This window comes from Dendrobates tinctorius, unplaced genomic scaffold (genome assembly GCF_039654945.1).
Source record: "Dendrobates tinctorius isolate UK_male_01 unplaced genomic scaffold, ASM3965494v1 ptg000060l, whole genome shotgun sequence".
NCBI classification, from domain to species: domain Eukaryota; kingdom Metazoa; phylum Chordata; class Amphibia; order Anura; family Dendrobatidae; genus Dendrobates; species Dendrobates tinctorius.
In genome coordinates this window covers 12804132-12821331 of record NW_027361728.1, presented here as the reverse complement: position 1 = coordinate 12821331, position 17200 = coordinate 12804132, and the positions used below count along the sequence as shown (strand labels likewise).

Here is a 17200-nt window from a genome sequence, read left to right as displayed (position 1 = left end):
CTGCAGTCTTTACCCCTCCTGGGGTCCAGGCTACAGTCTTTACCCCTCCTGGGGTCCAGGCTACAGTCTTTACCCCTCCTGGGGTCCAGGCAGCAGTCTTTACCCCTCCTGGGGTCCAGGCAGCAGTCTTTACCCCTCCTGGGGTCCAGGCAGCAGTCTTTACCCCTCCTGGGGTCCAGGCAGCAGTCTTTACCCCTCCTGGGGTCCAGGCAGCAGTCTTTACCCCTCCTGGGGTCCAGGCAGCAGTCTTTACCCCTCCTGGGGTCCAGGCAGCAGTCTTTACCCCTCCTGGGGTCCAGGCAGCAGTCTTTACCCCTCCTGGGGTCCAGGCAGCAGTCTTTACCCCTCCTGGGGTCCAGGCAGCAGTCTTTATCCTTCCTGGGGTCCAGGCAAGGCTCTCAGCCACAGCTGGGCTTCTGCCCTGGGCGAACGTGCCCGGGCTCTGCACTCCTCGCAGGAGCTTCCTGCTCCTCCTTTTGAGCTGTTAGCTCAACCCACTACTTACCGTATTTTTCCGACCATAAGACGTACTTTTTTCCCCCAAAATTTTGTGGGAAAGTGGGGGGTGCGTCTTATGGTCGCAATGCACGGTACCTGGTGCGGTGGTGGCAGCGGGCGAGGCTCTGCGGTGCGGTGGTGGTAGCGGGCGGCGCTCTGCGGTGCGGTGGTGGCAGCGGCTCTGCCGGCGTTTCCTCGCAGCCCGGAGGCCCCCGCATACCCCTTGCTGGGCGCCGCCATGTCGCGGTGGCCTCCGGGAACATGGACGCCGGCAAGATGGCCACCGGTCCGGGGACAGCGCATGCGCAGCTTCAGATCTCGTCCCGAGATCTCGGGGGACGAGATCTCGTTGCCGAGATTTGAATGTCGTCCCCCTGCCCCAGCACAGCTGCCCCTGCCCCAGCACAGCTGCCCCAGCACAGCCCACCCGCCCCAGCCCCAGCGCAGCTGCCCCAGCACAGAGCCGCCGCCACCGCACGAGCCTGGACCACTGAATGACCCCTGTGACTACTTCTCCACCTGTGCCGGATCCCTTCCCAGGTAAGCTGAATTCGGACTGTAAGACGGACCCCCATTTGACACATTATTTTTTCCCCTATTTTCCTTCTGAAAATATGGGTGCGTCTTATGGTCCGGTGCGTCTTATAGTCCGAAAAATACGGTAACTCCTTGCTGTCCCTGGCTCTAACATGTACAAGTACAATATAATATAGTAAGAATGATAAAAATTTTGTAATATATTGCAAATTTCATCATATACCGTAAGAACACATATATTACAACAAGCCAATACACATGAGACATAAGAAAAAGGGTCGCGTAGGCCCGGTGTTGTGGAGGGGCAAACAAGATTCTCCACCACCTCCTTAGGCTGAGTTCACACGTTGCATTTTTTTCGCGTTTCCGCGGCGGTTTTAACCACGCGATTTTGCCACGAAAACGCGAAAAATAAGCATTCCATGCATTCCTATGGGATTCCGCAATGCTGTGCTAATGCTGCGGTTTTTACCGCGGCGTAATCGCTTCGCTGTAAAAACCGCAGAATGCTCATTAATTTCGCGGAATCGCGGCGATCCCGCACCCATAGGAATGCATTGTTCCGCTTACTTCCCGCATGTGGCTGTGCACACCATGCGAAAAGTAAGCAGAACATTTGCGGATGGTACCCACGGTCCGGAGGAGAGGAGACTGTCCTCCGGGCTTTGGGTACCATATCCCTGTAAAAAATAGACTTTAAAATAAAAAAATATTATTATTCCTACCTTCCGACGTCCCGCGCAGCCTTCCCGCCTCTCTCCACGCTCTCGTTCCCAGTAATCCTTTGCGAAAATGCCCGCGATGGCGTCCGTTCTCGCGGAATCGCGAAGTCTCGCGGTCATTCGCGCGACGTCATCACGAATTACCGCGAGACGTCGTGATCCCGAAGGTAAGAATAACACCTTTTTTTTTTTTTTTTTTTTTTTACATTTTATCTTTTACTACTGATGCTGCATAGACAGCCTCAGTAGTAAAAGTTGGTCACACTTGTCAAACACTGTTTGACGAGTGTGACCAACCTGTCAATCAGTTCTCCAAGCGATGCTACAGATCGCTTGGAAAACGCTAGCATTTTGCAAGCTAATTACGCTTGCAAAATGCTAGTTTTTCCGCGGTAAAATCGCGGGAATTTAAAATGCGATTTTTCCTGCGGAATGGAATTCCGGAATTCTCGCGGTAATTTCTGGGAGAGTTCTGGTACGTGTGAACTTAGCCTTACATACACACAAAAATTGTAAGACTCATTTGAGTTTGCCAAAAAAGTGGGAGACTCCACAAATGTATGGAGGAAGGTAATATGATCAGATAAGACCAAAATTGAACTTTTTGTCCACCAAGGTAAACATTATGACTGGCGCAAAAGAAACACCGCTCTCTATTCCAAGAACACCATCCCCACGTTAAAACATGTCTTTGTAAAGGCCTATACCTTAAAGTGAGTCTGGCAGCAGGATTGTGCACAGTAACCTACACACAGTGTCAGGTTGACGCCGTTATACTGATTAATGGTACCTTGGTTGATGAAATCTGTCTTGTGGTTGTTTAATCTTTATTTGTAGTTACATTGAGCAAAATGGCGGCGGCGCCTGCACATTAGCATGTAAAGCATTATGCCTATAGTATTGCAGGGTAAAAAAAAAGAAGCAAAAATATTTTATTCTGTTTTGTGGTTTGCCTCACAAAAAACCCCCCAAAAAACCAAATGTTCACAGTTGTAGGCATGTTCTTTACATGAAATGATGCAAACCCTCAAAAACAGTCAAATTCCAGATTGTGAGGTAGCAAAAAACGAAAAATGCCAAGGGTGAATATTTTCGCAAGCCACTGTACGAGCTAACTGCTTGTCTAGATAGAAGCCTATTCAGGAAAGCTGTTTTACTAATTCACATCTGCATTATCTGTGCTCCTTAAAAAATATATATTAAGTACAATTCTGAGTCATTTAGGAACAAGTGGCCTACATAGAGATCCCGGTAATCACACTGCAGTCTCCTGGAGTAGGATTAAATGGGTTCAGCACATCACAGAAAGTTAGTCTGTTCTCTTCAGTTAGCTTCAGTGATTAAAGCTGATTAAATCTAAAACATTTAGATTACAGTTTCTTATATAGACGGATTTTGTAGACTTCCACCCGGAGAACATGAAGAGAAGTCAATTAAGTAGCCATCCTTATTTACTAATCCAGTCATCCTTTCTTCAAGCTTCCTCCAAGAAAAATGATATTCTGCATGAATATGATATTCCTCCTCATACTAGCTAAGCATGCTGTGCATAATCACCTCGCTTATATTTTATTAAAGTGGTTCTACCAGAAAGGCTTAAAAGGGGCTTTCCAAGATTTTAAGTTATCCCACTTGTTTTTCATAATTTTTTTCGTTTTCATCTTTTTTTTTTTTTTTTTTGTTTGTTTTGTTTGCATGAAATTTTGCAGTTGGACACATACATAAGCACAAATACCTCCTCTTGTAAGAAAAAAGAAGGTTCCTCTTTTGGGGCTTGATATTTTTTTTAAACAATACAGCAAAACATCTGGTTCATTCATTTACAGAGGTAGTCCACTACTTTTACCGACACCCAGCACCCCTGCCGATGAGCCCTTAAGTGTGTTATTAATTCGAATAAGTGGCAGATGTCTAGTACAGTGCGGCAGTCGCTACAAATAGACGCCAGCTCCGCAAGTAAGTTCTCCTGGCCGCTGCCGACACTGAGAACAGCTGATCGGCGAGGGTGCCGAGTGTCGGATCCAGGCCAATCAGACATTTACATTGATATCCTTAGGATAGGTCGTCAAAGTAGTGGACAACCTCTTTAAGCTAAGTTTAAAAGTTGAATGTGTCAGTAGACGCACAGTCACTTCGTTTTTGGTCTTCTCTGTTATGAGCTGCAGACAGAGAGAGCATGTCATTGCTTACAGTCTTGATGTTTTACATATGACCCTTTTAATACTAAGGACATATTTAAAACATCAGGACTGTAAACAGTTGCCATGGATAAATATATCAATACGTACTGAATGCAGCAGATTTTCTGACCATTTGTTCTATAGTTCCAAGTAAATGGTTGAGATTTCAACAAGTCTCATGAAGATCACGTTTTTCATGCAGAAATAGAGTGTTGGTGAAGATTTTCAATTCTGCAGCATGTCCGTTCATTTTGTGGCTTTATTGCAGATTTTCTCAGATCAATGGGGAGGTTCAATAGGGATTTGCAACAATCCATATTTTTAAAGGGTATATCCGGGACGTTAAAAAAAGTGCCTAAGGACTAACAGGCATGTAGTTGCTAACAGCTACCTATCTGTTGTACCCTTGGCCGGTCATTGACCATTCCTGGTGGACCTTCAGCTGCTCCCTATCAACAGAGCAACTGTTTTTCTTCCTGTTGACTGTTGAATAGTACGTCCGAGGTCAAATCCCCCGCTTTGATGAGGGCTCCGGCGGTGAGCCTGCATCAAAGCCGGGACATGTCAGCTGTTTTGAACAGCTGACATGTGCCCATGATGAGCACAGGTGGAATTACGATCCACCCGTGCCTATTAACCAGTTAAATGATGCTGTGAAACGCTGACGGCAGCATTTAACAAGTGTTTCAGGCCACCAGGCAGGAAATACGCGCATCTCCGACCCCCGTCACGTGATCGGGGGTCAGCGATGAGTTGGCATAAAAAACAGAGGTTTCCTTGAGACCTCTATGGTTGTTGATGCCTGATTGCTATGAACGCCACCCTGTGGTTGGCGCTCATAGCAATGCTGCAGTTCTGCTACATAGAGGTAGCCATTCTTTTATTGACCGCAGGGTGGTTGTTATTTGGAAAGTTGAATTTTGTTCTCTTTTTTGTTGTTGTTTTTTTGAGCAGAGGCCTGAAGATGCAAAATTGACTGATATTTGGAACTGTTCATAATTTCCTCCACCATGACTAAAGCACCAGTTTGAGCAGCTACAGCCCCAAAGCGTAATGCTGCCTCCACCATGCTTCACTGTGGCATTTCAATTGCGTAAAATTTCAGGCAGGTGAGGCAGGTCATTAAAACAAAAGTGTGCTGTCAATCAGAGACCGGAGGCAGGTGGAAAATAGAGATTGTAAGTGTAGTTTCCCGCTTCACTGCACTTTCGAGTCATTAGTATAAAATGAAAATGCAGGCATTCTCTAAAATGGAAAAACAATAGTCTACAAGCAAGTTAAGGGTATAATCCGCATCAAAGTGCCTTTATGCACATGCTATTAGGAGTGTTATGTCTTGTTAATAGGTTCCATTTGAAGTGCCTTTCACAGGCCTGTAGATCAGAAAAAATCCCATACAAGACACCATTTTAAAAGCTACCCTTGAAAACAATCGCAACTTTTTTCAGGAAGTATAAAGATGACCTTTCACCAATTTTTGCTTTATAAACTGTACTTTCCTATACATGTTAGCAGCAGGGCTGTGGAGTCGGTAAGCCAAACCTGCGACTCTGACTCCGACTCCTCAATTTCCCTTCCACCGACTCCAACATATATTGCTTATATTTAAGTGAAAAATGTATTGTAGTACAATGTGAACATCAGACATTTACCATAATCATTTTTATGATAGAACATAATATATATTTATTGGAATACAACTTTAGAACACAAACTATAATAAATTGTAAATACGTAATACACTATGTAATATCGATTACATATATAGTATGTGTGTGTGTGTGTATATATATATATATATATATATATATATATGTGTGTGTGTATATATATATATCACTATGTAATAAACAATGTAAGTGGCAAAAAACAGTTTTCAACAAAAACATACTAAATAACATTTGTGCTGTCTATAAATTTGTTCTAAGAAATAGAATTGCCTCCATCAGATCCTCCTTCATACGGTTGTGGCCAAAAGTATTGACACCCCTGCAATTCTGTCCGATAATACTCAGTTTCTTCCTGAAAATGATTGCAAACACAAATTCTTTGGTATTATTATCTTCATTTAATTTGTCTTAAATGAAAAAACACAAAAGAAAATGAAGCAAAAAGCAAAACATTGATCATTTCACACACAACTCCAAAAATGGGCCAGACCAAAGTATTGGCACCCTCAGACTAATACTTGGTTGCGCAACCTTTAGCCAAAATAACTGCGACCAACCGCTTCCGGTAACCATCAATGAGTTTCTTACAATGCTCTGCTGGAATATTAGACCATTCTTCTTTGGCAAACTGCTCCAGGTCCCTGATATTTGAAGGGTGCCTTCTCCAAACTGCCATTTTTTGATCTCTCCACAGGTGTTCTATGGGATTCAGGTCTGGACTCATTGCTGGCCACCTTAGAAGTCTCCAGTGCTTTCTCTCAAACCATTTTCTAGTGCTTTTTGAAGTGTGTTTTGGGTCATTGTCCTGCTGGAAGACCCATGACCTCTGAGGGAGATCCAGCTTTCTCACACTGGGCCCTACATTATGCTGCAAAATTTGTTGGTATTCATCTGACTTCATAATGCCATGCACACGGTCAAGCAGTCCAGTGCCAGAGGCAGCAAAGTAACCCCAAAACATCAGGGAACCTCCGCCATGTTTGACTGTAGGGACCGTGTTCTTTTCTTTGAATGCCTCTTTTTTTTTCTCCTGTAAACTCTATGTTGATGCCTTTAAAAGCTCTACTTTTGTCTCATCTGACCAGAGAACATTCTTCCAAAACATTTTAGGCTTTTTCAGGTAAGTTTTGGCCAACTCCAGCCTGGCTTTTTTATGTCTCGGGGTAAGAAGTGGGGTCTTCCTGGGTCTCCTACCATACAGTCCCTTTTCATTCAGACGCCGACGGATAGTACGGGTTGTGTTATGATTGAGTCACCGAGGAGGAGAAAACAAAACACGAGCTCAGCCCAGAAAATCAGAGAGGTTGGAAACTAGCAGACTACAGACCCCTAATCCCATCACACAACTAGCAGCAGCCGTGGAGCGCTCCCACGGTGATCCTAGACACCTCATCACAGCCGGAGATCCACATAAGGCCAAAGAGAGAAAAAGGAAAAACTGACTGCCCCAGAGCAGACCCCAAAGCAACAGGCAGCCCCCAACATATAATGACGGTGAAGCAAGATGAAAACACTAACACAGATAGAAAGATAGGTTGAGCAAACGATGGGGCCCAAGCTAACTAAAAAGGACAGGACAGAAAAGCTGCTGTCTGCAATCCATGAAAACCCTGCTAATAATATTACCAACACAACTGATAAGCAAAAAGGACCCTGAAGTCACTAGACTTCAAACCCTATATCAGCACTCAGAATATTCTGGAAGCAGAGCAAAAGAGAACACTGATCAAGGAAAAAGAATCCAGCACACCCCCGGCCGGGGATGGTTGAACTCCAAAAAACAAAAGTAAACAAAACCAAAACTATTAAGTTCAATAGCAGAGCAAAAACTTATCTTTGGGAAGCAGGAATCAGACTGGTCTCTAAGAATCCAGCAGAGAAATCACCAGCGACTCAGAAGGGTGTCTGCTGCCTTATATCCAGTCTGAAATTCCCGTTACCCAGTCATCATCAACCTGATCAGGTGTTTGGTTTACCTTCCTTCACCAGAAGAGGGAGATCCTCGGACACAAAAGATGAATGAACAGATGAGCTCACAACAGGTTGACACTGTTGTACCCTCGGACTGCAGGGCAGCTTGAACTTGTTTGGATGTTAGTCGAGGTTCTTTATCCAACATCCGCACAATCTTGTGTTGAAATCTCTTGTCAATTTTTCTTTTCTGTCCACATCTAGGGAGGTTAGCCACAGTGCCATGGGCTTTAAACTTCTTGATGACACTGTGCACGGTAGACACAGGAACATTCAGGTCTTTGGAGATGGACTTGTAGCCTTGAGATTGCTCATGCTTCCTCACAATTTGGTTTCTCAAGTCCTTAGACAGTTCTTTGGTCTTCTTTCTTTTGTCCATGCTCAATGTGGTACACACAAGGACACAGGACAGAGGTTGAATCAACTTTAATCCATGTCAACTGGCTGCAAGTGTGATTTAGTTATTGCCAACACCTGTTAGGTGCCACAGGTAAGTTACAGGTGCTGTTAATTACACAAATTAGAGAAGCATCACATGATTTTTCGAACAGTGCCAATACTTTTGTCCATCCTCTTTTTTATGTTTGGTGTGGATTTATATCCAATTTGGCTTTAGGACAATTCTTTTTGTGTTTTTTCATTTAAGACAAATTAAATGAAGATAATAATACCAAAGAATTTGTGTTTGCAATCATTTTCAGGAAGAAACTGAGTATTATCGGACAGAATTGCAGGGGTGTAAATACTTTTGGCCACAACTGTAGATGACCTAAAATCTCACCTAATAATTTTAAGGCCAGAGAACAACACCTCTACACTAACTTGGGTTGAAGGCAAAGCCGTAACCACATGGGCAACATCTCTAACAATTTCCAAGTATAATGGAATTGCCTCATGCACAGTCAGTTTTGATGAACAGTTGAATTTTTCTATTTCTTTGAGAGCAAGTGAAACATTTTGCTGAAATATGGTCAATCTGCTTGCTATAGGAGACGGAGTGAAATCTTTTTCCATGCAGCAACGCTTTGCCTGCTCCATGTCATCCAAATACTTGTCAAAGTCAAACTCCTCATCTGATGAGGATGAAGGTATGGCAGCAGTAGCACTGTCAGGACCCAAGTCCTCTTGCGCCTGGCAGTCCTCCTGTAGGCCACTCATCCTAAGTGCTACCTCAGTCAGAGCTTTTCCTTTAGTAAGCTGTTGATCATCAAGCAATATACGATGACTTGGGTCCACATAAACAGCTGCCAGAAGAATTTTATTTTCCAATAGCTGTGTCTCTCTCCATTTCATTGAAGCAGAAATGCCATCTGCGATTAAATCTCCTCTTTGGGACAGGCAAAATAGCAAGTTCTTCCACTCCCTTTTGAAAATGCCAGGAGTTAAATCCTCAGCTTGTAATTTTTTAGTCACGGTAAGTAGGTGATTAAGCAATTCCGTCAATTCAGCCACCTGTGTCCATTGACCTTCATTTAGGGTTACCTGAGGGTTCGCCATATCTATAAGAAACGGTTTTAGCCAGGATCAAAACTAGGGGGGCAGAACCTCATACTGTTCCGCAGAATCTCATACTGCACACCTCAGCTGCTGCAGAACCTTATACTGCACACCCCTACACTTGAAAAAAAAGCCTGCACCTTAAGATGTGGTGAATGCAGTCTATTTATTCCAACTATCAATTGATGTTGGTGTGTTACTGAAGATGAGCAATGCCTGTCCTGGGCGTTCTTTTGGGCAGCTATGAGGTGTACCCGACTGGTGCACTGCTGGGAGATTGCGCAATGTAGAGAGCAGTGACAGGAAGGAATGCAAATACGATGGGAGTGAAGAATTTCAAAGCAAATTTGATTGACCGTGACTGAAAAGCTAGAGCTGCCCACCCCTATGACTGAAGCAGCAGGTATGTGGGGCAATCATCAAAGTATAAAGAGCGATTTTTGCACTAAATACTGGGACATTTTTCTTGAGACAAACATGTTAGTGATGGAATGTGTATCACTAACAAGACATTGGGGGCAGTTTAATAGCAATAAAGGGCGTGACCGGTTCCCTTTAACACTGAGTTTCATTTAGTTCATCTCAATTTGTGTGCACTTTCATCCCACTGCGATACTGTCCTTTTAGGGAAAAGGTTGATGACCACAGTTCTGACATGAATGAAATACCCATTGAGGTCTGGAATAGGGATGGGCGGACCAGTGGAAGTTCGGGTATGAGAACAGTACTTGAACCCCACTGAAAATATAGTTACCCGAACTGGTAAGAAAGGAAAAATAATCTCTTTGTCGTATTACTGTTTTACACTGAGGAGGTCCATGATATTTTGCTTATGGCAGGGTTTACAGGCCACTATATATGGCAAAGCCTGATGCAGTTGGTTGGCCTTGGGTCAACACAACAGTTGTCAGCACCCAGCGATCAGATCACAGAACTACCAGTTGAGTGAAATAGGTAGCCCCCTCCCTCTCACAACCGTCTTGATGCCACGGACACAATTGTCCACAACGTCTGTAGAGTTATATGGCCATAACTGGATCTGTTGTAGCAGGTTGGCTAGCACCTTCTACTGATGGGGCCAGTTCTGCTCCTGAGCTTTTAGCATTTTGTGGGATGAGTTGTATTTTTCAGTGGCACCATATAACTTGTGTAATCACAAAGTCTATAACCTACATACTGCAGATGACATACGTGTTTGGGGTTTTTGTGTAAGGGATTAAAATGACCTAAGAGCTTGTGTAATATATGTGTGTGTGTGTGTATATATATATATATATATATATATATATATATATATATATATATATATATATATATACTATGGGATGGAGGATATTTATGGTGGGTATATGGGCACGGGCCTATGGGATGGTGGATATGTATGATGGGCATATGGGCACGGGACTATGGGATGGAGGATAATTATAATTTGTTATAACTAACCACAGTTAGTTACTATGCCCGGGCAGCGCCGGGCTCTTCAGCTAAAAAATATATATATATATATATATATATATATATATTAGCTGAAGAGCCCGGCGCTGCCCGGGCATAGTAACTAACTGTGGTTAGTTATAACAAATTATAATTATCCTCCATCCCATAGTCCCGTGCCCATATGCCCATCATACATATCCACCATCCCATAGGCCCGTGCCCATATACCCACCATAAATATCCTCCATCCCATAGTCGAGTGCCCATATACCAATCATTCATATTCTCCATCCCATAGTCCCATGCCCATATACACATCATACATATTCCCCATCCCATAGTCCCATGCCCATATACCCATCACACATATTCGCCATCCCATAGTCGAGTGCCCATATACCCATCACACATCCTTCATCTCATAGTCCCATGCCCATATACCCATCATACATATCCGCCATCCCATAGTCCCGTGCCCATATACCCGTCATACATATCCTCCATACCATAGTCGAGTGCCCATATACCCATCATACATATTCTCCATCCCATAGTCGAGTGCCCATATACCCATCATACATATTCTCCATCCCATAGTTCAATGCCCATATACCCATCATACATATTCGCCATCCCATAGTCCCATGACCATATACCCATCATACATATTCGCCATCCCATAGTCGAGTGCCCATATACCCATCATACATATGCGCCGTCCCGTGCCCATATACCCGTCATACATCCTCCATCCCATTGTCCTGTGCCCATATACCCGTCATACATATCCTCCATCCCATGGTCTAGTGCCCATATACCCATCACACATCCTCCATCCCATAGTCAACCATTGTGACATCGTAATGAGCGGCGGGGCTTGCAACCTATGATGACATCAGCGTCGCCATGGCAACCATTATGACATCATAATGAGGGGCGGGGCTTGATACCCACACACTGTTTCACCATTATGTAGATAGGGGCATTATGACATAATGAGGGGCGGGGCTTGATGCGCACACATTTTTTCCCCATTATGTAGATAGGGGCAAAATTGTTTGGTGAATTGGAACGCGTGGGGTTAAAATTTCACCTCACAACATAGCTTAGGACGCTCTTGGGGTCCAGACGTGTGACTGTGCCAAATTTTGTGGCTGTAGCTGCGACGGTGCGGATGCCAATCCCGGACATACACACACATACATACATACATACATACATACATACATACATACACACACTTGAGCTTTATATATTAGATATATATAATATGAAACTCCCTCGACTTGGTCTTCTCTCGGCTTTGTGCAGTGGATGATTTCGCAAACTCCCCTCTCCCGCTCTCTGACCACAATCTTCTTTCATTCTCTATCAAGAACTGCCAGGCTGCTCAGGTCACCCCACTGTCCGTATTTATAGAAACATACAGGCCATTAACACCCAGAAACTTATGAAGAACTTGCAGTCTTCATTGGCCCCTATCTCCTCCCTCTCATGTCCGATTCTGCATTGAAGTATTACAATGAAACACTTTAAAGTGCCCTGGATGAATTTGCTCCTCCTATACATAGAACACCACAACACAGACGGCGACAACCCTGGCACACCCTGCAAACACGTTTCCTGCAGTGGTGCTCCAGGTGCGCCGAACGTCTGTGGAGAAAATCCAACCTACCTGAAGATTTCATCCATTATAAGTTTATGCTTCGAACATACAACACTGCCCTTCACCTCTCAAAACAATCCTATTTAACACCCTCATCACTTCACTGTCCAATAACCTAAACGTCTCTTTGACACTTTTCATTCTCTACTCAACCCAAGAGTACAGGCCCCAACCATGGAGCTTCGAGCTGACGATCTGGCCAATTACTTCAAAGAAAAAATTGACCAGATCCAACAGGAAATTATCTCCCAATCACCTCATACCATGCACTGTCCTCCCTCCCCCACTGCATCTAGCTCACTCTCTGATTTTGAACCAGTCACAGAAGAAGTAAGCAGGCTCCTTGCATCTTCTCGCCCAACCACTTGCACCAGTGACCCATTTCCGTCACATCTACTCCAGCCCCTTTCCCCTGCTGTCACCCCTCACCTAACTAAAATATTTAACCTCTCTCTCTCTTCTGGTATCTTTCCCTCCTCATTTAAGCATGCTGTCATACATCCACAACTTAAAAAACCATCCCTCGTCCAAAACTGTGCCGCTAACTATAGACCTGTCTCTAATCTTCCCTTCATCTCTAAACTCCTGGAATGGCTGGTCCATTCCCGTCTTATCCGCTATCTCTTTGATAACTCTCTTCTCGACCCTCTCCAATCCGGTTTCCGCTCTTTACACTCTACTGAAACTGCACTCACTAAAGTCTCTAATGATCTACTAACAGCTAAATCAAATGGTCATTACTCCATGCTAATTCTCTTGGATCTCTCTGCAGCATTCGACGCTGTGGATCATCAGCTCCTCCTCACTATGCTCCATTCCATTGGCCTCAAGGACACCGTTCTCTCCTGGTTCTCCTCCTGTCTCTCTGACCGCTCCTTTACTGTATCTTTTGCTGGTTCCTCCTCCTCTCATCTTCCCCTTACTGTTGGGGGTCCTCAAGGATCAGTCCTAGGCTCCCTCCTCTTCTCTTTGTATACTGCCCCAATTGGTCAAACAATCAGTAGATTTGGTTTCCAGTCCTATCTCTATGCTGATGACACCCAATTATATGCTTCTTTTCCTGACATCACGCCAGCCTTTCTAGAAAACACCGGCGATTGTCTAAACGCTGTCTAACATCATGTCCTCACTATATCTTAAACTGAACCTGTCAAAGATTGAACTCCTTGTGTTTCCTCCCGCTACTAATGTACCTGTACCCGACATTGCCATTTCTGTGTGTGGTTCCACTATTACTCCCTAGCAACATGCCCGCTGTCTTGGGGTCATACTTGACTCCGAGCTTTCCTTTGTCCCCCACATACGATCACTGGCTTGCTCTTGTTATCTCCACCTCAAAAACATTTCTAGAATTCAACCTTTTCTTACTTTTGACTCCGCAAAAACTCTTACTGTTTCTCTTATTCATTCTCGTCTCGACTATTGTAACTCCCTTCTAATCGGTCTCCCTCGTACCAAACTCTCCCTCCTCCAATCTGTCTTGAATGTTGCTGCCAGGATCATGTTCCTCGCCAATCGTTACACCGATGCCTCTACCTTGTGCCAGTCATTACACTGGCTACCCATCCACTCCAGAATCCAGTACAAACTAATTACCCTCACCCACAAAGCTCTACATGGCTCAGCACCACCCTACATCTCCTCCCTTGTTTCAGTATACCATCCTACCCGCGCCCTCCGTTCTGCTGATGACCTGAGGTTAGCATCCTCAATCAGAACCTCCCACTCCCGTTTCCTAGACTATACATGTGCTGCGCCAATTCTTTGGAATGCACTTCCCAGGTCAATACGATTAGTCCCCAATCCCCACAATTTTAAGCGTGCCCTGAAAACGTATTTATTCAGACTGGCCTACCGCCTCAACACATTAACCTAATCTATCCCTATGTGGCACAGCCAAAAATTTTTACCTTAACCATGTTCCCCACATTATTTTCCCACATGCTTTATGCATCCATTAGCCCTCTACGTCTGTACTGTTACACACTTAACATTATGACTGGTCCATACAATCAGGGCAACTGTTACCACCCACCTTTCGTGTCTCCCTTTTTTTCTCATAGATTGTAAGCTTGCGAGCAGGGCCCTCATTCCTCTTGGTATCTGTTATGATCTATGTGATTATTGTTATGCTGTAATGTCTATTGTCTGTACAAGTCCCCCTGAAGTGTAAAGTGCTGCGGAATATGTCGGCGCTATAGAAATAAAATTTATATATAAATCAAGAAAAAAGGGCAGCACTACCAAAATAATATAGTAGGTGCAAAACCTATTGAGCAGTGTCCAAACAGCCAAATTAACGAAAGGAAAAAAAATAGGCAGCACTCAAATTAAATGTGAAAACAGTGGATACTTTACTGATCCTCAGGTGGCAACGTTTCAACGGTGACCCGTCTTTGTCAAGCTTGACAAAGACAGGTCACTGTTGAAACGTTGCCACCTGAGGATCAGTAAAGTATCCACTGTTTTCACGTTTAATTTGAGTGTTGCCTATTTTTTTTCCATATATATATATATATATATATATATATATATATATATATATATATGTGTGTATGTATGATGTTTGGGGCCATCTGTGCAGTTTTTGTATTAACACCTAACTTGTCTTCTCCTTATTTATAGATATAGCTCGCATCATTCAGTTAGACTTGGATTTGAAGTTCCAGACCAACATCAGGGACCTGTTTGAAGAGTTTGATAACTTTTTACAGAACTCTGTGATTGGAATCGCACATGAAATGCAGCCTGTGTACAGGTACTGGCTTTAATCCTTTTATGCCTGGGAATTATGTTGGTATTGGGAAAGGGTTTATTAGTGTTTTATTGTTGGGTTTCCCTTTTATTTTCACTTTTGTATCTTAGGAATTTTATTTTCTTCCTATGCTACTGTTGACACTATAGGATGTCCTGATGACTTGTTAGTGACCATATCGAGACGTACAGTGACGTGGAGATCGCTAATGCGTCAACGATTTTGTGATGCAACAGCGATCTCGCTATGTGTGACACGCAGCAGCGACTGGCCCCCCCTGCTGGATATCGCTGATCGTGCAGGAATGTCCTGGGCCATGTTTTCGTCGTCGGCGTCCCGCTGGCCAGCACGCATCACTGTGTTTGATCGCTTGATCCTTGCTGCGTCGCTGAAGAGATCTGCCTGTTTGGCAGCTTACTAGCGATCATTTAGCGACGCACTAGCGATCTTGACCAGGTCGCATCGTTGTCGGGATCGCTGGTGCATCGCTAAGTGAAACGGGACCCTAAAAGTCTGCTGTAATACACAACTAAGCTTTTGCTGCATGTGCTTTTGGAACTGGAGTTGGCTGTAATCCAAGCCTTGTAACCATTCAATAGTGACAATGACTGGTTAAAAGTTTGACAGAGGAAGATTGCAACCTCTTTCAGCCCATCAGCAAGCACCCTGCTGTGCAAAGCATGGGGGGGGGGGGGCTTACATTGGAGTCCGGGTCTGCTTTATAATACAACCTGTTACATCCAGCTACGTCAATGAAAGAATATAAGCGTTATGGCTCCAGGAACACAATAATAAATACAGAAGAAAAAAAATGTTCTGCTTAAAGGCTACACTGCCTTTGATGGGAATGGATTAATGTAAACCATCTTCTCCTATAAAGTTCCCTTAAGTATTTATGGCAATAAAAGTGTTACATGCGATGGGTAAATTCAAATAATGGTAACAGTGGGGCATGTTTTACGACAAACTTTTTGCTCAAATTGCGACATTTATTTCTTAAATACCCAAGATAGATTTATCAATATTTTATTACATTATTTTTGATACTTGTAGTAAAAGAAATAGAAAATTATCCCTTCTTATGTTAGAGCAGGGTGGGGACCTTTTTTCTGTCGGGGGCCATTTGGATATTGATACCGTCATTTGGGGGGCCATACAAAATCATCAATTTGAAATTTACCCTGCTATATTTGATAAGTCATTTAATGAACTCACTGCTAATGTGATGGCTAGAGCTGCTTTTCTTTGGTGCGATGTGTGATGTTAGGTGGTAGTGACGTTGCTACTTGCAACTGTTGTTCCTGATTTGCTTCTGTCTGGAGCGCAGTAGACTCTTTGCGATTAATTTTAAAAAGAATTCTCAGCACTAAGATGTTCAGAACACAGATGTATATTATACTGCAGAACGTTTCACAGTGGAAAATTCATCACTGCTCATGTTACATTTTTTGGACGCAAGCAGTGTGAGGTCTGCCTTGTACATAAAATAAGAGACACCAAGACTGCTGTATGTATCACATGTGAGACACAGAAACTGCTGTCCATACATCACATAGGAAATGCTGGGGCTGCAGCACATACATTACTTAGGGAATGCTGGGGCTGGAGCATAAAGAGACACTAGAGCTTGGCCATATACCTTACAAGATTCACCAGAGCTGTGACATATACATCACAGAAGATGCTGGATCATATGCCTCACAAGAGACGCTGGATCATATGCTTCACAGGAGACACTGGCGCATATGCTTCACAAGATTCACAAGAGCTGTGACATATACATCACAGAAGATGCTGGATTACATACCACACAGGAGACCCTGGATCATATGCCTCACAGGAGACGCTTGCGCATATACCTTACAAGAGGCGCTAGAGCTGGCGCATATACCTTACAAGAGGCGCTAGAGCTGGTGCATATACCTCACAAGAGGCGCTAGAGTTGGCGCATATACCTCACAAGAGACGCTGGAGCTGGCGCATATACCTCACAAGAGACGCTGGAGCTGGCGCTTATACCTCTCGAGACGCTGACGTACATACCTCACAAAAGACTCTAGCGCTGTAACATACATCCCAGAAGACTCTGGAGCATGTATGTGACGAGAAGCTGGGACATATGTGTCACGCTGGGGCATATACGTCACAGAGGACGGGGCATATACAGTACAGGACACATGGGGCATATACAGCACAGGAGTTGCTGGCCTGTCGTTGCAGTCTTTGTTGATGGGACAGGAGCGCAAATGTGAGCTGACTCCGCCCAT

General features: G+C 44.0%; 1 protein-coding gene across 2 annotated transcripts in view; it reads left to right on the top strand.

The window, feature by feature from the left end:
• The window catches only part of XXYLT1 (xyloside xylosyltransferase 1), a 310439-nt gene that overhangs the window by 150125 nt on the left and 143114 nt on the right, over positions 1 to 17200 (top strand). For both annotated transcript variants that reach the window (XM_073578694.1, XM_073578695.1), the window contains exon 3: positions 14804 to 14936. In XM_073578694.1, coding sequence (XP_073434795.1) covers positions 14804 to 14936 — 133 coding nt within the window. The remainder of the gene's footprint in view (positions 1 to 14803; positions 14937 to 17200) is intronic.